General features: G+C 48.4%; 1 protein-coding gene across 1 annotated transcript in view; it reads right to left on the reverse strand.

Annotated features, from left to right (window-relative positions):
* Positions 1-20285, reverse strand: part of LOC139048932 (uncharacterized) — a 252554-nt gene that overhangs the window by 5432 nt on the left and 226837 nt on the right. The window contains exons 4-5 of the mRNA XM_070523913.1: positions 3136-3267; positions 204-2094 (exon numbers count right to left, since the gene is read on the reverse strand). Coding sequence (XP_070380014.1) covers positions 204-2089 — 1886 coding nt within the window. The 5' untranslated portion in view covers positions 2090-2094; positions 3136-3267. The remainder of the gene's footprint in view (positions 1-203; positions 2095-3135; positions 3268-20285) is intronic.

The following is a 20285-nucleotide window of genomic DNA, read 5'->3' on the forward strand; positions in this document are numbered from 1 at the left end:
GCGAATGCTATAAGCGACAGTGGATAAGCCAACGAGCAGTCTTAATAAGAACGGCGGGATTTTTCGGACATTGCAAGGTTAAAGGCAGATCTAAAAGAAATGATCAAAATTCAAGAAACGAATAAGAGCACGCGCTATTCTTCCCGACACGAGTCTTGCGAGTATTTGTGTCGAAGTGCTGCAGTTTCATTACTGGTACTTACTTGTCACGATTAGCTCCTGCGAGGAATTGCGAAGCAGTGGCCACCAGGCGGGAGTTCCTCCGGGCCGTGTCCCAAATGGCAAACGAGTCCTTGTTCATGTAGCCAGGAACTTCGACTCTTAGGAGGTTGTAGTTGCGACATATGCCGTCGGACAAGCGACTCACGAACGCCGCCCAGTTCCAGCCCCTTCGTACCGAAACCGAGAACCTTCGTATGTTTTCGCTGTGGTTGACGACATCAGCCATGCACTCAGAGTCGTCCTCAGACATGCATGTGGCGCTCACATACAGCTCTGCTAAGCTGCTGTTCCTTGAAAACGACTCAACCACGGCCGTCCAATCTAGGTCAGTTTCATTAGCCGAGTAGGCGGGAGATATCGAGATCAATCGCAGTTTCTTGAGCGTGGTGGTTGTTCCAACATAGTCTGTGAGAGCAGACGACAGGTTCTCACTGTGTCTGCCAGGATCAATAGTCACAGTCAGCGATGTCACGTGGTTCAGCGAACACAGCTGGTGCAGAAGCCTTCCAAGCGGCGGAGCATCGGCTCCGTCATCAGCCTGCCAGGCTACGACGTCGCGAAAACAATGGTACCTGAGTAAATGGAGAGCGTACCGACAGGAGGCAACCCCCAAGTGTGGCCAGAAAACGACCTTCTCCTCGGCGCCACTTTCTCGAAGGGCTTCGCAGACTTCTTGCAGGACGACGGCGCTCGCGGAGTCCCCATCTATGGCCACGTGCTTCAGACTGTGCTTCGCCGAAAGCGCTCTGAAGAACAGAGCCCACTTCTGGGGTCGCCAGATGTGCAAGGGCAGCGTAAGTTCTTGCACCGTCTCATTCTCCGTGAGAGCTGTCAGCCAGCCATCCCAAACAAAAGCACCTGTGTGGTGCTGATGACGACGGCAATGAACAATGTGAATACTGCGCAGCGTCTTATTCTTTGCAAAGATGTTAGATACTTCTTCGACGCACTGCTCCAGCACCAACGCCCTCCTGAAGTCCAGTCTGGTGATGGTTTTGTTTTCCACGAGTCCTCGCAGTATCAACTGCATAGAGGTGCGGTAAAAAGAACGCTCTCCCACAAAGCTTAGCGTCGTTAAGGCAGTCGAACTCTTCAGGTACTCCGCGAAAGTGGCACAGATTTCTTCTTGAGAGGAGGCCACGACTGCATTGTTCAAAGAGAGTTCTTTCAGGGTTGAGCACGCCGTGATCGCAGTCAAGAATGCCTCAGCTTCCTTACGTTTCATGTACAAATTAGGAAGATGGAGAGACGTGAGCGACCTCGTCGTCAGCAAAAGGGACGTCAGTTCATCCAGAAAAGAGCACAGGCACTCCGCATTACTGGTGCACTCGAAGTGCTTCAAGTTTGGCAGGGTCGGCACGACCGCGCAGAAGATACGGTCAGGACCGATGCCCCGGCCGTACGAGTCCCGCAACTTGAGCGACTCGACGAATTGGTTTCCGCGGAGGGCGTCGCACAGGAGCTCGTCGTACAAGTTGAGCCAGCGCATCGTGACGTCGAAATGCGTCACGCAGTGATGCTTCTTGACGAGGCAGTGCAGCAGCGTGGCGACCCGGTGCAGTGTGTCCAGCGAGTGGTCCCTCATGTACGGGCAGTCGATGCTCGCTACGGTCAGCCCGTTGCGCGTTCGTGGCGTTTCTCTCAGTTCAAACTTGGCCTGCGAGAGCATTTCGTTCCACACACTGAGGTGTCGAACGATGTGACACGCTCGGTCCTCGGTTGCAGTGCAAGGTGACGCGTAATCAACGGCATGACCCGAGAAGAAGCCCTTTATTCTTTCGATGTCTGCCAAGCCCACGTCGAACAGCTTCAACGAATCGGCCCGACCAGTCGTCACCGGGAACTTCCTTGGGTCACCGCCTGCCATTGTACCTGGAAGGACAGATGAGTAGCTCTTCCAAAATCGATCATGCGCATGCCTTCATAGAGATAGTGCGTCTTGACGCATGAAATTTAAGCTATTCCATCTGTTTACCCTTAAAGTGGTGCATTAATTGGCTCGTTCCCCGAACTTTCTTCTTCGCCGTCCGGCTTGTCTTAGGCGAAAAGGCTGTTGGGAAGCGATGTTTTAATGTGACGTCAAGCATTCTCCCCCTCACCTTCTCACGTACGCGGCAGGTATTCCCGTCCAGTTCACGGTCCATGCAATTTTGTCATCGTTCACTCTACGCTAGTGCATCGTGTTTTGTGCTCCGACTATTGGCAGGCATTCACTGCAGATTGCACCGCGGGTAGCTAGCCTTACACTGGTGACACAGAGCTAGGCACTCAGAGATTGTGCTTTATTTTGTTGCCGCGATCCCCCAGAGCGAAAGAATAGCGTAAGTTTGTCGTGCGGCTATTAAAACGACGTTGAGACCAGCCAGCAAATGGGTATAGCAGACAATTGTGCACATTAATGGCAGATTAGACCAGACCTTTGAGAGCGCTTGGAAAGCGTTTCCATGGTCGCGTAAAATGACAATGAAGCTGAACTACGGACCCAAGTGACTTTACAGTCACATTACTGCGGACTTGTTAACACTATCATAACGCGCCATGGTAGTGTTATTGCCACGATAAAGCTTGCTTACATTTTTAAAGGACCACTGATTGTTCGTAGGGGTGCCCGAAAAAGGAGCATTCGAATGTGCCATAAGGTAGAAAGTTATAAGTTAATTGGTATGCCTTGTTAGTGCAAGTGCTCAGAATTTACGCATAATTTGCCTCGTAACGTGAGTAAAATGAGCTCGCAGCTCGGTTGACGCAAGAGATCTAGACCTGGTGGCATAGTGGCCTCAGAAATCGGCCGGCTCGCATTCGCGGGGATCACAGAGACCATCCGAAGATGCCGTCGGATTTAGCTTACACTCGCCACTCTCCCTTGTTCAGCGGTTCGAGCCTTTCGGGAACACGCACGCACTTGGCACTCACCAGGGACGCCAGTCGATGTTTCCAGCTTACTCTTGTACTTGTTGAGTCTTGTTCTCGCTTCTGACGTGGTTGTTGTTCTTGACGCTCCGACTCCACCACCAACGCCCTGTAGACTGCTTCTTCTTTGTCGACCTTAGCACGAGAATCAGCAATCGTTCCTCCTGTTTTAATTTTCTACATGAATATTGTTACGAAGACTAAATCGTCAAAGTACAGATGAAAAAATTGTGTGCAACTTGCCTAAAAAACGCGGCGGTGCCGTGGGTTCCATCTCAGCGCTAAAACAAGTTTTTTTTCGTTAACAGCGAGGCTGTCTGCCCGAGGAAACCGCGTGGATTTCCTTTGGTATAGCTTCACGTATTCTGATGATGACTACAGCGACGACGAGGATGATAAGTGCTATGATTATGATGATGCTGGTGATGATGGTGGTGGTAGTGATGGTGATGATAATGATGAAGAAGTTCCGGTTTGCGGGAGGTTTAAAGAGGCAGAATAACTACTGAGAGTTGGAAGCTAGTCGAATGTGGGATAGGCTACTGCAGATAATCAAAGCGATATCTAAGACTGATAAACATGAAAGAAAAAACACTCGATTCAGTCATGAAGAGGTCAAGAAAAGCAGTAATAATGCATAATTGAGAAGTGACACAAACTCAATCTAAACTGTTGAATAGACAATAAAAGAACAAGGCGTAGACGACCGCTGTATGAACAAAGTCGAAGCGTCAGCAAATTGAAATTATTAGTGACACGAGTACAAGGAATGCTGAATAAAATAAAATTGAAGGGACCCTGAAACGATTTTGACGATTTTGGACAACGGTACGGAGTCGTTAGTGTAAGTCCATCTGATCAATAAGGGACGCATTTAGGCAGTCAGCGTAAAGCGTTTAATTTATTATGAGGTATTACAGAGGTGAATCGCTACCGATCGCAGCGACGCCGCTCTCCCGAGTTTTCAGCCCAATTCATGTCAGTTTGGCGAAAACGTTGGGTTGGGGAGCTTGGCTATCTAAACCCGGTTGGCTATCTAGGTGACTTCACCGATAATTTTTTTCAACCTAATGACGAACAAATATTCTTCGTAATGGTTGCAATATTGTTAAACTTGTTTCTATAAAATGTCACAGAAAGAGCATACACAGCAACAATCTGTCGCTACACTTCTTAATCGAATTAATCGTTCTTCTTTCGCCCTGTTCTGATGCGTTACGCCTTTTGACTCCATCATGATGTACCAACAAGGCTCAACGTGCAAGTTTAGTTTACGCCACCGCCCATCCGTCGAAACGCCCAGCTCGCCTGCGTTTGCCGGATTGCCGGATGGGCTCGGCGCTGCGACACAACGCCCGCGACGCACGATGCTTGGATAGGTCTCGCTGTCGATGGACGGCCAGGCGGCTTGCGGAGTGGTTGGCGAGGCTGCGTGCGCTGGCTCCGAGCACAGACCCCCCCCCCACTGCCGGTCACCTGGGGGTGTCACGTACATACGACCGGATCCGCAGACGCTTCTTTGCCAACGACGCAAGACACCATCAACGCTCCCTGCTGGGTACCTTCAACCACTGGACGTTCCCGCGATACAATTCTTTCCGCTTGGTTTGGACTTACTGGGACCTGTTCCTCTTTCTACCTCTGGGACCAGGTGTATCACTGTGGCCACGGATTACGCCATGCGGTTACGCCATAACCCGAGCGCTCCCTACAAGCTGCGCCACAGATGTCGCCGATTTTCTCCTACGCTACGTGATTTTATTACGTGGAGCTCCGCGACAACTTCTCACAGACCACGGACGCACATTCCTATGAAAAGTTATTGCGGACATCCTGACGTCCTGTGCCACGAGGCACATGCTATCCACGTCATACCATCCGCAAACAAATGGCCTCACGGAGCGTCTCAATCGCACTCTCACAGATGTGCTCACGAAATACCACACTTCAGACCACACTGACTGGGACCTCGCTCTACCGTGTGTCACAATTGCTTTTAATTCCTCGCGCCACGACACAGCCGGTTATTCCCCACTTTTTCTTCTGTGCGGCCGAGAACCGGTACTGCCTCTCGACACTACCCTCCCTGTTCACACGGCACCGCCCAGTGAATATGCACTTGACGCCATCACCCGCTGTGCCCACGCAATGGAAATTGCCCGGGACTGCCTTCTGAAATACCAAGGGAGTTAAAGGCGTTTGTACGACCGGCGACACCGATAAGTACACTTCTGGCCTGGTTCTTTGGGGCTGCTATGGTCTCCGTCACGTCAGGTTGGCCTGTCAGAAAAACTGCTGTCCCGTTACACAGGCCCATACCGAGTGCTTCGTGCCGGGACTCCCGTCACCTACGTGATCGCCCCTGACGCCCCATCTGCTTCCCAGTCCACTGATATCGTGCACGTTACACGACTGAAGCAGTATCACTCTCCCAGTGATGACGTTTAGACGCTCCAGGACGTCTCTTCTGCCACCGGGGAATTATGATGCACGCGTGTGGCATTTTATTGCTCGAACGAGGCACGTGGGCCTCATCACCGGAGAAAATAGGAGGAAGAACGAACTGGGCTCGTGCTGTGAATCTAACCGGTCAGCGCTACAACCGTTGTTGTATATATACCCTGTAAATAGTTGCCCGTCTGACTCCTCCTTCGCGGAGCAATATTGTATGGCGCCTCGCAGTATTACGCAACGGGCTCGTTTGAGCCTGTCGGATCAGTCTTTCCTGTCGTCTCGTGAGGGATGGCTTGAGAGGAGGGAGCCGACGACGCTTGCGATGGTATCTGAAGGGTGGGGAATCCATGTAGACACTCTGTTGCATGTGCAGGCCCCAATGCAAGGCGTCCGGTAAAGAGTTCTGCGGGCAAGCTGGTCAGCTCTGTCATGACCTGGCAATGCAGCGTTGCCTGGTGCTCGCGTTATCTCTATGGCATAAGGTACGCACGTAAGATACGCACGCATAAGATACGCAAGTGTGAGGTCATGGAAGCTATCAAGTTGTCACTTTCTAGACGCCTGACTGCCACCATGGAGTCTGCAAAAATATGGAAGTAGTCGCAGGAAGGAGGTGTGAGAGGCGTTCAGGGCGTTCACCACGGCCTCAATTTCGGCCTGGTCACGGTCAATTATCGCTTCTATAGACTTCATAATCGTATGTCCACGATGGTTTCCAACTCCTCTGGCTGCACCTTTGTTTGGTAGGCTGGCCTCTGCATTGGAGGAGAGTGTGTTAGAATGCTTGAGAGCATTTTTAGTGTAGTACATAACACGCTGCCTGCCTCTTTCGGGTTGTCGGGTGGGGTGCCTGTTGGTAGGTGGAAGAGCGACGTGGAGGAAATGCCACTTCTGTGTCGGCATGGGGGCTACTTGTGGCGGTGATGGTTACATTACCGGTTTCTTGATGACGGTTTCTTGATGACGGTTTCTTGATGACGAAGGCACAATGCTTCAATATATCAAAATCGATGTCACACATTTATTGTGATATTGATTTTACGAACGCCGAAAGCTTGCTGCTGCTCCTCGGCCAAAGCGCTTCAACAAGCCCAGCGTCTCAGCGCACTCCAAGAGCAGGTTGCCCAGCTGTGGTCGGTCAGTGCGGCTGAGGCGGCCGCCATGATTTGAGAGGCCGTCAGGGGCTTTCAGGACATGGACGCCTTCGTGCTAATAGCCGGCGTCGTCAAACGCCGTGTCGTCTGCCACTCTCGCGGGGATTCCCGTCTGCAATTGGACAGCGTGAACGAGCATTGCTGGAACCTCGCGAGGCGACACCTGATGCTCTGGCGGCCAATGAATCGTTCCGTCGCCCTACACTTATTTCCGCAAAAGGGCGAAGGCATCCAGTGGAGTGGAAGCTTGGGTGACCAACGAGGCATGCATCCACAAGGACAATGCTCGTGCCCAGCTTGCGTCTGGAGCGCATCTCACGGGGTGGACGCCGTTGGCAACTCTGCAATACCACTACCATTTGTGCCTGTTATATTAATTTCATCCAACGTGTGCATGCAACTTGGCGTACTTTTCTTTCCTTCTAAGACCGCTGATGGTTACCGATAACTCCCACTAGAGAAAGGTTCTGGTAATATGGACTGAAACAGTCCTGATCTATAGTGCTATTACCCCAATATTTGCGGTAACGATGATGTTTATTCGCACGTATGCATCAAATTTGGCAAAAACTGCCTTTAAAAAGGTTTCTTCAGTGTTTTTTTTGACACTTCTCTCTCCATAATATTTGTACTGGTGCTTCCTGACGCGGTTAGGCTCGAGTGGTAGATACCCATACTTTTCCCCATGCCACCCATCTTATGGACCTTCAACGGGTGCTGCAATATTTGGACAAAGGTAACATTGACATCCGCCTTTCCTGTAACAAGAAAATGATTTCTTTGCAGTTTCGTCCTCTTTTATGATAATTACTTCTTGCACGTTTGTACGTTTTCTCCGAATTAAGTTGTATTTGCTCTCTGGAAGCTACGTTTTGCTCATCAATTCGACCTCCCCTTGCAATGTGCTAGACTCCTTTGCTTTGATGTTAGAGCGACCGGCTCGGAAAGGCGTTGGTCTCCGATTCTATTCTCTGACCTGGACAAACTTCCCTTCAGCTTTGAAGGCTTCTTTCCAAGAAAGCTGCGGGTGGGTTTCTATATTTTGTAGTAGTTTTTCGCTAAACTCCATATAGTGCCAATTTTTTTACCTTATACATGAAACTTCCACATTTTTGCGAATTTTGATCGGAACTCACTTGCCATTTGGCGGCATTTGATATTAAAAAGTTTTCCCCTTGTAAGTGCTTCTTGAGTTCGAATCACTTCCGACTTTCGCCATAAGCTCATGCATCGCCATGTTACAAAAATGACCACATAATTGTCGAAGGACGGTTTACAAAAAATACTTTCTATACGTTCTTTCTCCTAGCGTTGGAATTTTGACAAGGATTTCACGCTGAAAGTGGCCACTGGAGCTTCTTGGAACGGCAAACTTGTTGGCATCATCGTTGCTTCGGGAAGCATTACGATGTCCAGGCTACTAGAGCCAACGTTGGACTGACGCATGAACTGCGTAATGCTCGTCGGTCCAGCGTTCGTAACGTACTCTGCCGGTTTCCATCCCGTCGCTGAGGACCTCCTCATTTATTGTTTCTATAGTGTAATATTCCTGCCGGTTTCAATGTTTTCGTTGGGCACTTTATCGATTAATGTTTCGACAGTGTTGCCCGCCATCTCGCTGCTGATTTTCGTGTCTTAATCGATTATATATGGGCCTTTATGAAAGCTACAGAAAGAATGCCAAGCAAGGACAACCGCATTAGCGAGTGCTTTGTTCACTGCAAAAATGTCGGTAATTCTAATGAAGCACCTATGGTTTGTCGTTGTTGCAGACAGTAGATTAAAAAGCACGCGCTGAGAAGGAAACGCCAACACAGTTTTGAAGTCGCACTAAAGAAATTGCGATTTTAGTGAAAACTTCATTCGAAAACAATGGCAACAGTCATATTCACTTTGAAGGTTGTGTAACGTGCTGTCTGGGAGCCAATCTAATCATTTTGGCTCCATCGGAACCGTCTGCTGCTGCATGGTACATATGGGCTACCTAAGAATATATATATTTGCCTCAAAGACGCAAAGTATAGTGCAAGTGTTGAGCTACGAAAAATAAATGTACAATGAATGATTGAGCAATGTTGCAGGGATTAACTTTGCAAGGCAGTTGTACAAACAGCGACGTAAGTCGACCGAGGACAACCAGGGCATTGGCGTTTGCTTTCCGTCTTGTTCCTCTTTTGCCATGTTTTGGAGCCTCCCTTTAGTATCATGAACACACGTATGTTACAGTTACTGATTGTGCGACATTTCCGCATAACCGCATGCCATGAGACCGCCCTGATACACCGGCTGCTTCTTTCATGGCTCCAAGACCTAATGATGAACAAAACAGTTTAGCAAAGGAAGTATCAAGGCTGCATATTTATTGTTGATGTCACGTACGAATACACCTTTGCTACGGAAAGTTAATCTATAAATAGGTGTGAGTAATTACTATACCCGCTCTCAATGGTATCTTATCTTTTTAAAACTCGAGATGGGTTTTATAATAATAACCACCCAAAAAAATCGAGTCTTACGCGAAAAAAAAGTAAATTTCTTCCGGTTTCAGCTCTTCTAACTCAATGTGACGGTTAAGAATCAGAAGTCTCGTCATGAGACAATGTCGGGTGCTGGCAGGCAACAGCAAAACGCATCCTCACACCTGCCTACGCTTCGTTAAAATCATTAAAATTTTATTGCTGCATGAAGCATTGGCGCTTCTAAAGAAATACCTGGATTCGTTGCATATAATTGAAATGCTGCTAGAATACCTGAACGCAATGCCTTAGAGATTCCTTGTAGCATTGTGTTGATTATTCCGCAATATTTACTATACCATGAAACACGAAGAAGGTTGCCTGTGGCAATACAGCAGTAGGAAAGAAAATCTTCCGTTTTGATTTTGCCGGATAGAGTTGATCTGACTCATATGATTGCATGATTCTGTTTAGTGGTTATGAGACAATCCTGGGTTGTTTTAGAGGGTTGTTTCAGAAGGTGCAAGCGCATTTTCCCGCTTTGCTGCTACAAAACAGAATCGCATATAGAGTATTACAAGATTATCATGCGTAATATTTCAATCGCTAGACACAGGTCGCCTTAAAAGTAAGTTGCTCGAGGCTAATGTGAGCTCTTTAGCGTGGTGTTGTTAGCTTGACGTAAGATAACGGCCATTGTTTTCACAAATAAAGAAAACAACGGAATAAGGCTTCCACTTAAAATTACGTAATATTGTTCGAATTATTCTCATGCAAATAATTATTCAAAAGCAACCGCGTTGCTAAAATAATATCTTTCAAATACTACCGCGCAAAAAAAGAAACTGTGAAGCCAAGTGGTCATCCTTCCAAAGCACACTCAGTCCCGTAATTACGCATCTGATAAAGGATGAAATAGCAATCAAAGACAGTTACGTGACACACGAGTGGTGAAGTAGAGATGCAAGAACTTGACAATTTAACACCATTGCTCAGGAATACGGGCATTTTTATAACCGACTAGAAGAAGTTTCACTTGCCTAACGGTAGCGAAAACCAGAATGGGCAAAACGCAAGCCAAACTCAAACAAAAACTACCGTGGATGTACCAGAACAAACTGTGTCTTGCACTCCGCTCTCGTATAGTTGGTATTTTCCGTGTGTTTCGTACAAAAGTGTGGCATGGGAGTGCAATGCCGTAAACCTTGATTGCAGTCGGTGCCTTTCAAAACAAAAAAAAATGAACTCAAATCGTGCACAGCGAAGCGCCGCTGCGTATGTACATTTCAATGCGCGCAGCCGATTGACCATCCACAATATGGTGGCGATGATGCTGCCACCTATAGCCTGGTCTGCCGGCCACTTCAAAGATGAGCGCGCGCTGTAATTAGCACAAGAGCGGTCACGTGGCTCAGCGCAGTAGTCTCCAGGATTCACTCAACTGTACGCAAGGTTGCCTCACTTGTACACTGTGTGCATAGTCCTGGAGCAATGGCACAGACAGATCGTCACCAATGATTTCGCGTCGTGAAAGATGCTGCTTGTGCTCAGGTCTCAGGTCATTCATGTTGCATTGAGAGTAAAAAAAAATAACTAGACGAGAACAGGGCCACGACCAACTTAGAATTACAGCTATCGCTCTGTATGAAGAGCTGTTGTGTTTTAAATTACAAATTACAACCTTGCCATAGCTCTAAAAGAAAGGAACAGAATAACTCCCAATTGGAAGCAAAATATTGCTATCAATTTCTTAACAATGCTTGTTCACAATATCACTGAAGCTGTTGCTTGTTTACAATATCACTGAAGCTGTAACCCATTGTACACCAAGGTTTAATTTGTCATATCCATTGGCGACGTTCAAAAGTCAAACACAGTGCACCATACACTTGTCATCTTCTGGTTGCCTGCGCTCTTATCAACGCCAGCGGTCCGTGAGTTCCACGGCGCGAGTAATACGCCGCCTCCTTCTAGAGATGGCGCCACGTGCAGTGTCCAGGCCGCCAGCGTCCGGCGCGCCGCGTATGGTTGTGAGATGGTTGACAATAATCGTCGTAATTCCTGCAACCAATACGCTTTGCCGGTAGTCATCTCACACTTATATGTACTCTCGATTACGGGTGAGACAGCTTGTTTTTGTTGCGATGCATAACTAATCTCATCTGGGCAGATTTCGAATGTGAAAGTAAGTAGTTTAGCGGTGGTGACTATCCCGATGTGCTGATCCACCTTGTAATAGCATCGGCATAGTTTGCCTAATCAGTCTAGCATATCGACCGAGGTGTGCAATGCAACTTACACGCGGCAAAAATACATATTTAAGGTGTAGTACCGAGACTTGAGGTATTCCTCTCTTAGGATGATGGAATGACAGGGGGGCGGGATAGCGCCGACAATGCTCGCACCGGAGTATGAACGATGTCACGGATAATTTAGAACGACTGAAAGCTGAGCTAGTTGGTAAGGATTCATTATGCAAAAGAGAGGTGAGGCGGGCAGACAGGAGACAAGAGTAGGGAAGTGAACAACACGAACGCCGCGACTATCAACTGAAGGCAGCAATGAGGCGAAAAAAGAAAGAAGACACAAAACTCATCTGCGCAAGCTCTGGAATGGTATCACCACGTGTCAGTCGAGTACATGTGCCGGCCTACGTAAGAGATAACTGTTAAGGCACTTACCCCCGTATGCAGAAATGCAACTTAAGTCGAAGCACATGCTTGACTTGATTTAGATGACGCCTGGCGTTAACGTGCCCAAAGACGCTCACTGCGTTTCCTACGGCGTGTTCCCGATAGGCGTCACTCGAATCAAGTCAAGTATGGGCTTCAACTTAAGTTGCATTTCTGCATACGGGGATTAATCTCTTCCTTATGTAAAGTAGAGCTGTGCACGGGCTCGGGCCGGCCCGAAAGCCCGGACCCGGCCCAGCCCGTGGGCCGGGCTCGGGCGATTCTCTCACTCGGGCTTGGGCCGGGCCCGGGCCAGGCTTTCTATGTCTCGGACGGACCGGTCGGGCTCCCAGATCGCGACTGCGTACCGTATGCGAAAGTATGCTTGTCTCGCATGTAGGTACAGCAGGAAGTGCAACGTATTTATTCATCCAAAATGGAATCTACAGGGACGGGAGAAAAGTACAAACGATAACAAAAGGCAAACGAAAGATAGCGGAGGCTCAGAATGGGTTTTCGGTTCTACCAAGTACCGACGCTGTGGAAAAGCCGCCGCTTGCAGGCGCCTTCCAGTAAAATGGCTGAGAAGCGAAGCGTTTGGGAAGCAAAGATGAGTCTGTGTAGGGCGCACGCGGGGTCGCCTTTGCCACACATACAAATTAGCCAAGCAGGGGGGTAAAGGGGGCTTTTCCAATGGGCAGTGGTATTGCTTGAAGACGCCGTTGACCGAAGTCGACAGGAAGCTCACGGCATCACTGCCCATGCTAGAAAGGTCAATGTTTTCTTTCAGCAGCACCTTAGAAACGGGTGAACTTTTTCAACTCGCCGCTGTCGGCACCCAAAAAAAGGGGACGATCGGGTGTTTTGTGGCGTTCTCAGGACTAGGCTTCACAAAGCTCCGAAGACGCGCACCCGGAAGCGCTTGCCTTAACCCTTCATCAATGGACAACTTGTTGTTTTTGCACAATAACTTAGAATAACAATTGTGTGCGCGCGCTGCATCTGTACATATATTGACGATTTTGTCATATGGAATGCAAGAGTTGAACATTACAAGGTCAGTTAAATAAACTGATTTTCCTGATATTGTGTCTTTTTGTGTCGGCGTCGCTTTATTGCAGGTCGGGCCGGGCCGGGGCCGCCTGTGGTAGTGTAGGGCCCGGGCCGGGCGCGGGCTCAGAATCGCAGCCCGTGCACAGCTCTAATGTAAAGCAATTGATGGCTGACTCATGCACGCACTTCCACCATTATATATAAGCCATGCGTCTACCACAAGACGCGGTATAACTGTTAACTGCTTAGTGCCTTAACAGTTATCTCTCACGTAGACTGGCACATGTATTCGACTGACACGTGGCGATACCATTCCAGAGCTTGCGCAGATGAGTTTTGTGTCTTCTTTCTTTTTTCGCCTCAGTGCTCCTTTGAGTTGATAGTCGGCGTTCATGTTGTCCAATTCTCTACTCTTGTGTCCTGTCTGCACACCTCACCTCTTTTTTGCGTTATGTCACGGATATTATTGCACGTACGTGTCCCATTGTATCCATCATTCCATTGTAGTTCGTCCTGCACGTTGACATGGGTTGTGTACTGTAATGCCTTCTTCAGATAAGAAGCAAGTTTGGCTCTCAGTTGGGCCGTGCAGGAATTCTCGATTCGGTCGGAAATTTTGAGCAGCACATCAGATGAGTCGCGAATAGCCAAATAGACGTGAGCATAGCTGGTCGAATTGCCGAAGATGGTGGTTAAATACACTAAATATTATGTCTTCTAGGAGCTTGTGCACGCCTTATGTGAGAGAAATAGGCCTTAGGTTATCGATATCATAAGGTATCCCGTGCTAGGTAATGAAGGTGCTGTTAGTCTGATTCGGAGTGATTGGAGAGGTAGCTCACGGTGAAGTGGTCTGGGGCCGGAGGCCGTGTTTGTTCAGGCAGCGGCAATTGCCTGATCGAGCTCTGCAAGCGTTATATCGCCGCCTAAATGGGACGCAGAGGCCCCCAACATATCCGGAATAGACGTGTCTGCGGCTGCGACATGTTTGCTACAAAGTGCATCGAAAATTTCCGTATTGGACGCATACTACAACAGGATGATCTTGCTGCTGAATTCTGCAGTAGTGACAGTTCAAGATTCTGAGGGGCCAATTAGTTCGCAAGCTATGTGTCACGTTTCGCAAAGTTGTAAGGTGTTGTTCAGATCATCACATACGAAATGCCATTTCTCCCGTGTGCGATGGTGAGAATACTGTGCAATGGTGTCATTCGGTTGCGAGACACGTTTTGGAAGAGACATGTTGCGTTTGATCTTGCGCCATAGACGGAGGATCTAATACCTCGCTTTGTAGGGGTGGATGTCGTGAAAGTCACTAGCAGGCTCGCCGTTGTGTCGTGCAGTTTCTGTATGTTTCAATCTTGTCACAAAGGTCATCGGTCCATCCTTGGAGCGTGGTGGATCAACCAATCACCGGTGTCTCAACATTACGCCAATCGGTAATTGTATTATGCGGTGTTTTGGGGCAGAAATTCGGGTAAAACGGGATGACCTCTCGTAAGAACACCCTGTGAGTTGTGCCACGTGACATGAGCAATTACGAGCAAGCAGTGCGACACGAGCAATCAAAGCAATTCCCGCGACGCGTGGGAAATCATGGTAGTTTAGAAAAAATGGAGTGATCTTATTGAATCCAAGCTGAGAGTGCGCGACTTATGTGGGCTGTATGGGCTGTATGCGACAAGGCCACCGTAGCATGGCTGAGCATCTTGGATGCTCAGACACTCTCGGCGGACAGTCCCGCGCCTATATAATCAAATGCTTGAATAAAGCGAGCTTTATTGTTGCGATTATCATGCAGTTGCGTCGCCGTTGCGAGTTACAATATGGATATTTTCTTCTGTTTTCTTTACTCTAAAAGCTTTCAGCTGAATTACGATCTATCAGGCTTCTTCATTGCTGGATGTCATCGCGTTTGGACTGTGCTCTCTTTGTCGCCGAAGTTATCCCCAACACCAGCGAAACACAGAACCACTTGAAAACGTCTTGAGATGCCTGCAAACGGCTACAGACGTACGTCTTTCTGTATGGTAAGAGTGAAAATAAAATTTCTTCCAAAGGCAACCCAACTGCCTGAAATACACGAGCATATATTCTGCACGTGGTAAGAACCCACTACGGGGGTCACATGAGTATATTTGTAAACGGATTCTGAACGTCTAACTCGAGAACTTGTTAAGCTACCTTTGGCTGAAAGTGCTTGAAATGACTAATGACGAGTTAAAGGCATGGCGACCGACGGCTTTAACGAACGAAAGAACCCACGGGCAGAGCGACTTCCCAAGGTGCAACATAACAAAATGGCTTCAACGCACCGGAACTTCAACAATCGAGGGTGCGTTAGAGATTTCCACTCGAGGTGCGCACACGGCTATAATTCGAAACTCGCGCATGACACTTTGCGAGAGGAAATCTGTTTTTATACCTGTACGAGAGCGATCTGCGGTGTTTGCAGAGTGCGCGTAGTGCCGGTAGCTTTGTATGCGCTGTGCTTTTGACGTTTCGTACGTGTTAAAGCGACCTATGCACGTTGGTGAATTGGCTCGCGGCTGCTGCCGCGATTTCTATCTCCAGCGTTTTCAGAGACTCTTTCCGCTGTCATCGAGCGACGTGTGTTTATCTTTACCTGTATGCACATGACGTCGTGCTGGTTAATTTAGTTTAAACACGTTGACGGGCTAGTTGGTTTGAATCCATGACAGAATGGGTAACTGCGACGGAACAAGAACGTAGAAAGAACGAGACACGCAAAGACCGCGCTGTCTCTGTGTGTCCGTTTCTTTCTACACCCTGGTTCAGTCACAATTACATATTCTTTAATTGGTAATTTAGTTAGTAAGCGAATGTTTAGATGTTTATAAGGCCTATAAAACTACAATGTTCACTTCGTACAGCTGTCTAATAATTTGGTATCGCAATCGGTGCTTCGCATTTCGGGCGGACTTGCGATTTTTCGTTTTTCAATGCCGGCCAGATAAGGCCGATTTTACCGTTCACCACCCTCCCCTATCTCCCCTTCCTACTCTCCCCAGCTGGCAAGCATTCGCGCCTGCTTTACGGCCGTGGAGGAGAGTACCATCTGGGTGGCTCCTCCCAACGGAAGCCGGAGGTAGACTGAGAGACGCGTAATAATCCGACACCTGACAGATGCACGGACGGAGCTTCTAGCACTTCTCACGAAGAACGGCAGCGGTGCGCGCTCAGACGTCCGCCTTACGCAAGCAGGCGTACCTAAATTATTCGTACCTTCTGGGTAGCGTCGCATCGCGGCCACTCACTGAACTAAGGCGCACCAACGGCTCTCACTGGGGAGGGGGATATTTCACTGGCATCGCAAATATTGGGGGCCAGCTCCACCACTCGAAAAGCTGGCGCCACCGTCGGCGTGACGTAGGATGAAGGATCACATGGACACAGCGGACGCGTCGGCTGCTTCGGAAGCGCCGAAGCGAGGTGAAAACGAAAGCTTAAAGTCCCACGTGCGCCATGGTTCTGTATGTTTAAGTGGTGAGGCTTTACCGCCTTGGCTGTCTGCTTGACGACGTTTGAAAGCATTACGATAGGTAGGGGCTGCCTTAGTAGTTGTGCAACAACGTAGGCTACTGTTTGGTGCTGAAGTGCTGGACGTACGCAACGGAGCCCGGTGTCATCTTTATTCACGTGTAGCCGCATGTCTTGGAGCTGCATGAAGCTTGGCCGGCGAAACTTAGAACCGGCAGACAGCCATCGGCTACTACTCAATTATGCAGCAAAGCACAGACGCGAGGAAGATTTCTGCTACGGCGCCCGGACGGCGCGATGTTCGGTGAGTAGCAGAAAACGTGCACTGAGACGCTCGCCTGCGCCCGCTGCCCGGCTAATGTCATGACGCTTTAATAGGTCTATGAAATTGGTAATACTAGATTCGGGCAAGTTGATTGGAATGCAAAGGGAGCGGTAAGAAGCGCATAAAAAGCATGGCATATGGTCATGTCTGTGTTATGAATTAATGCACTGGATTATGAAAAAGAAGCAGCGGGAAATCGCACGCTGAGAAGACCGATAAACAAACAGTGCCACGCAACTTGAGAAATAATATTGAAATGACCAAGAATTTAGAAGACAATGAAAGATTGAATCGTCGCGACGGCACATCACAGTGGTCGTACGCGTCGAAGTCTCAATAGCGAAATTATGTTTGAACAGTTATGACAGCGTCCACGCAACAATGGTTGCTAGTGTGCTGTCAAATGCCCATACGCTGCGGCCTAAAGCTCGCGGCACGGTGAAAAAACGCGCTCACAGCGGAAGCAAAACATTGTGCGCGAACATGCACGCAGACGCGTAGTCGGTCACTGCGAACCCGCGTGATCGCTTCATTGAGGCTTCACTCTTTTATGCCCCATTTGGCTATACAGAGAGTCCACTATAAGAACATATTTCACATAGCTTTCTCTCAGCGTTTGCCTATCTTTCATGCAAGAAGCCGTTTCGGGAGACTCCATCACGGCGACCGCGAGCATTGGCGTTCACTGTACGTATTCGGTAAAGAGATAGCGTCTGTAAAGGCTTCTGTGCTTTCAGCTTGCCCAAGACTTACTATATCGACAGTCAAAAATGTCCTTCGTTTTACGAGTACCTACATAAGTTTACAGGAGGGCTGCCGCGGGCTGTTTCATTGAGCACCGTAAGCGAAACCTATGAGGAGCGCGCCGCGTGATCCCTCATACTGCGCAACGGAGGCGCTTCCGACAGGTGGCGACTCCGTAACTCATCGCGTTGGTTCGGCCGAGGCAGCCGCCATGATTCGAGACTCTGTCAGAGCTTTCCAGACATGGACGCCTTCATGCAAATGGCCGGCATCGTCAAACGCCGCGCGACCGGCCATTCTCGCGAGGATTCCCGGCTGCGTCGCCCGGCTGAAAGAGTATTGCTGGTACCTCGCGACGCATTACTTGATGCTCGAATGCATGAAGGAAACCCTTGTAGGAGGACGCGATGGAGACCAATGATGCCTTCCGTTCTCCTCACATTTATTTCATCAAAAGGGCGAACGCGACCACTGGGGCGGCGGCCTGATCGACCGACGTCACACGCTTCTAAAACGACACTGCGCATGTCGAGCTTGCGTGTGGGGTATCTTACTTTTAACGCGACAGCGTTAAGGAGCTCGTGTCGCAGAAAAGCCGGTGTCGTCGGCGTCGGCGTCGGCAGCGTTGGCCGTGAGCGATAAATCCCAGCAGGCACTTCATGAATAAAAAACAACTTGCAAGATGGGCTGGGTGGGAATCGAACCAGGTTCTCCGGAGTGTGAGACGGAGACGTTACCACTGTTATCTTATTTCTGTGTCTTGGCGCATCTTTCTTTTCGCTTCTGTTTAAGCCGGCATCAAGGCGCCGGCTGAGAACGCCGAACATAGAGTGCACGCTTTGCAGCGTCGGTGGGTACGCCACCCTTACTGAGCCGTCTGCCCAGTGAAACGCGAACAGCGTCTAACGAGGTGGACGCTGTTGGCAACCCTGCAATACCACTACCACTCCGCCACTGAGCTGATTATGCCTGAGGTGTTTGCTTCGTCCCACGTGTGAATGCAACTTAGAGTGTTTTTTTTTCTTCTAAAACCGGGTTCGGTTACTGATAACCACCCCAACGGAAAGGTACGTGTAATATTGACTTAAAAACTCCTGATTCATAGCCTTATTATACAAATAGTTACGCTTAGGATGATGATTATTCGCATGTATCCATGAAATTTGGCTAAAACTCTTTCTAAAAAGCATTGTTCGCTAGTTTTCTAGACACTTCTCCCTCTCTAATATTTGTACTGGTGCTTCGCAATGTGGTTAGGCTCAAATAGTAAGTACCGATATTTTTCCCTTCGTTTAAGTTTCAGTTTATTCGTCATTCAAAAAAAACAGTGAGTAAACAACAAATAGTATGCAGACGAGGGTCTCAAAGTCAATGACTGCAACGGGACCCTCCCGGCAGTAAGCCACCCATCTTACGTACTTTCAACAGGTGCTGCAACACTTGGACAAAGGTAAAAAAAAGGTAAAATTGACATCCGCCATTACTCTAACACGAAGCGGAAGACGAAATGCAAATGATTTTCTTGCAGTTCCGTCCTCTTTTATGAAGATTCCTTTACTTTGCACGTTTTCCCCGAATTGAGTTGTCGTATTCGGTGTCTCGGAGCTTCAGGTTGCCCGTGAATTGGGCCTCGCCTTGCAATCTGCTAGACTCCTGCTTGCTGAAATGGTAGACCGACCGATTCAGAAAATCGTTGGTTGATGGTTCCCTCCTCTGACGAAGGCAAACTTCGCTTCAACATTGAGGGCCTCTTTCCGAGAAAGCCGCTGGGGGTCTCCATATTTTTAAATAGATTTGCACTAAAGTCCATGTAGCGCCACTTCTTTTTTAGTTTGACGAAACTTCCACATCTTTGTGGGTTTCCTCAGAACTGACTGGCCATAGGCGGCGTTCGATATCAAAAGGTTTCCCGTTCGAAGTGTTTCTTGAGTTCGCTTCATTCAGACGCAGTCGACCGGTAAAACTGGCATTCGCAATGTGTTCTCAATTTCGCCATAAGTAGATGCGTTGCCACGTTGCACCGAAAACCACATAATTGGCGAAAGACGATTTAGGAAAAAAAAAATTAGTCTATACATCCCTTGACCTAGCGTTGTAATCTTGGAGAAGGATTTCACGCTGATAGTGACCACTGGTGCAATGCGAAAACGGCACGATGTGAGGCGTCGTGGTTGCTTCGGGAACCATCACGATGTCAAGGCCCGAGCTAACTAACGTTGGGCTCTTATATAAACTGCGCATTGCTCTTCGGTCCAGCGCTCGTAACGTTCTCTGCTGGTTTCCATGCCGTCGCTGACGAACTCCTCATCTATTGTTTCTATAGCCTAATATGTCATATTCTAGCCGGTTTCAGTGTTTCTGTTGGGCACCTTCTCAATTATTTTCTCTAGAAGGTTGACCGTCATCTCGCTGCAGATTTTCATGGTATTCTCCACTCTTTCATATGCCTCTTCATGGCAGTTACCGAAAGGATGCCAAGCAGGGATAGCCGCATAAACGAGTGCTATGTTCATTAGATAAACGTGCGTACTTGTAATGGCGCACTTAGGTTGCTTCACTGTTGCAGACAATAGATTAAAAGGCATATTCTGAAAAGGAAAATTTGCCATTTTTTCTGCAGTCGCTCTCAAAAGTTTGTTATATTAGTAGAATATGCATTCGAAAACAACAGTAGCAGCCATATTCATTTTGAGGGATATGTAATGTAGTGTGTGGTAGCCAAACTGTAAGTTGTTGGCTCCATTGACAGTCTGTTCGATCCCACGGTGGATGATGCGTAGTAAGATTGCATCGA

The sequence above is a fragment of the Dermacentor albipictus genome, chromosome 8 (genome assembly GCF_038994185.2).
Source record: "Dermacentor albipictus isolate Rhodes 1998 colony chromosome 8, USDA_Dalb.pri_finalv2, whole genome shotgun sequence".
Lineage (NCBI taxonomy): Eukaryota > Metazoa > Arthropoda > Arachnida > Ixodida > Ixodidae > Dermacentor > Dermacentor albipictus.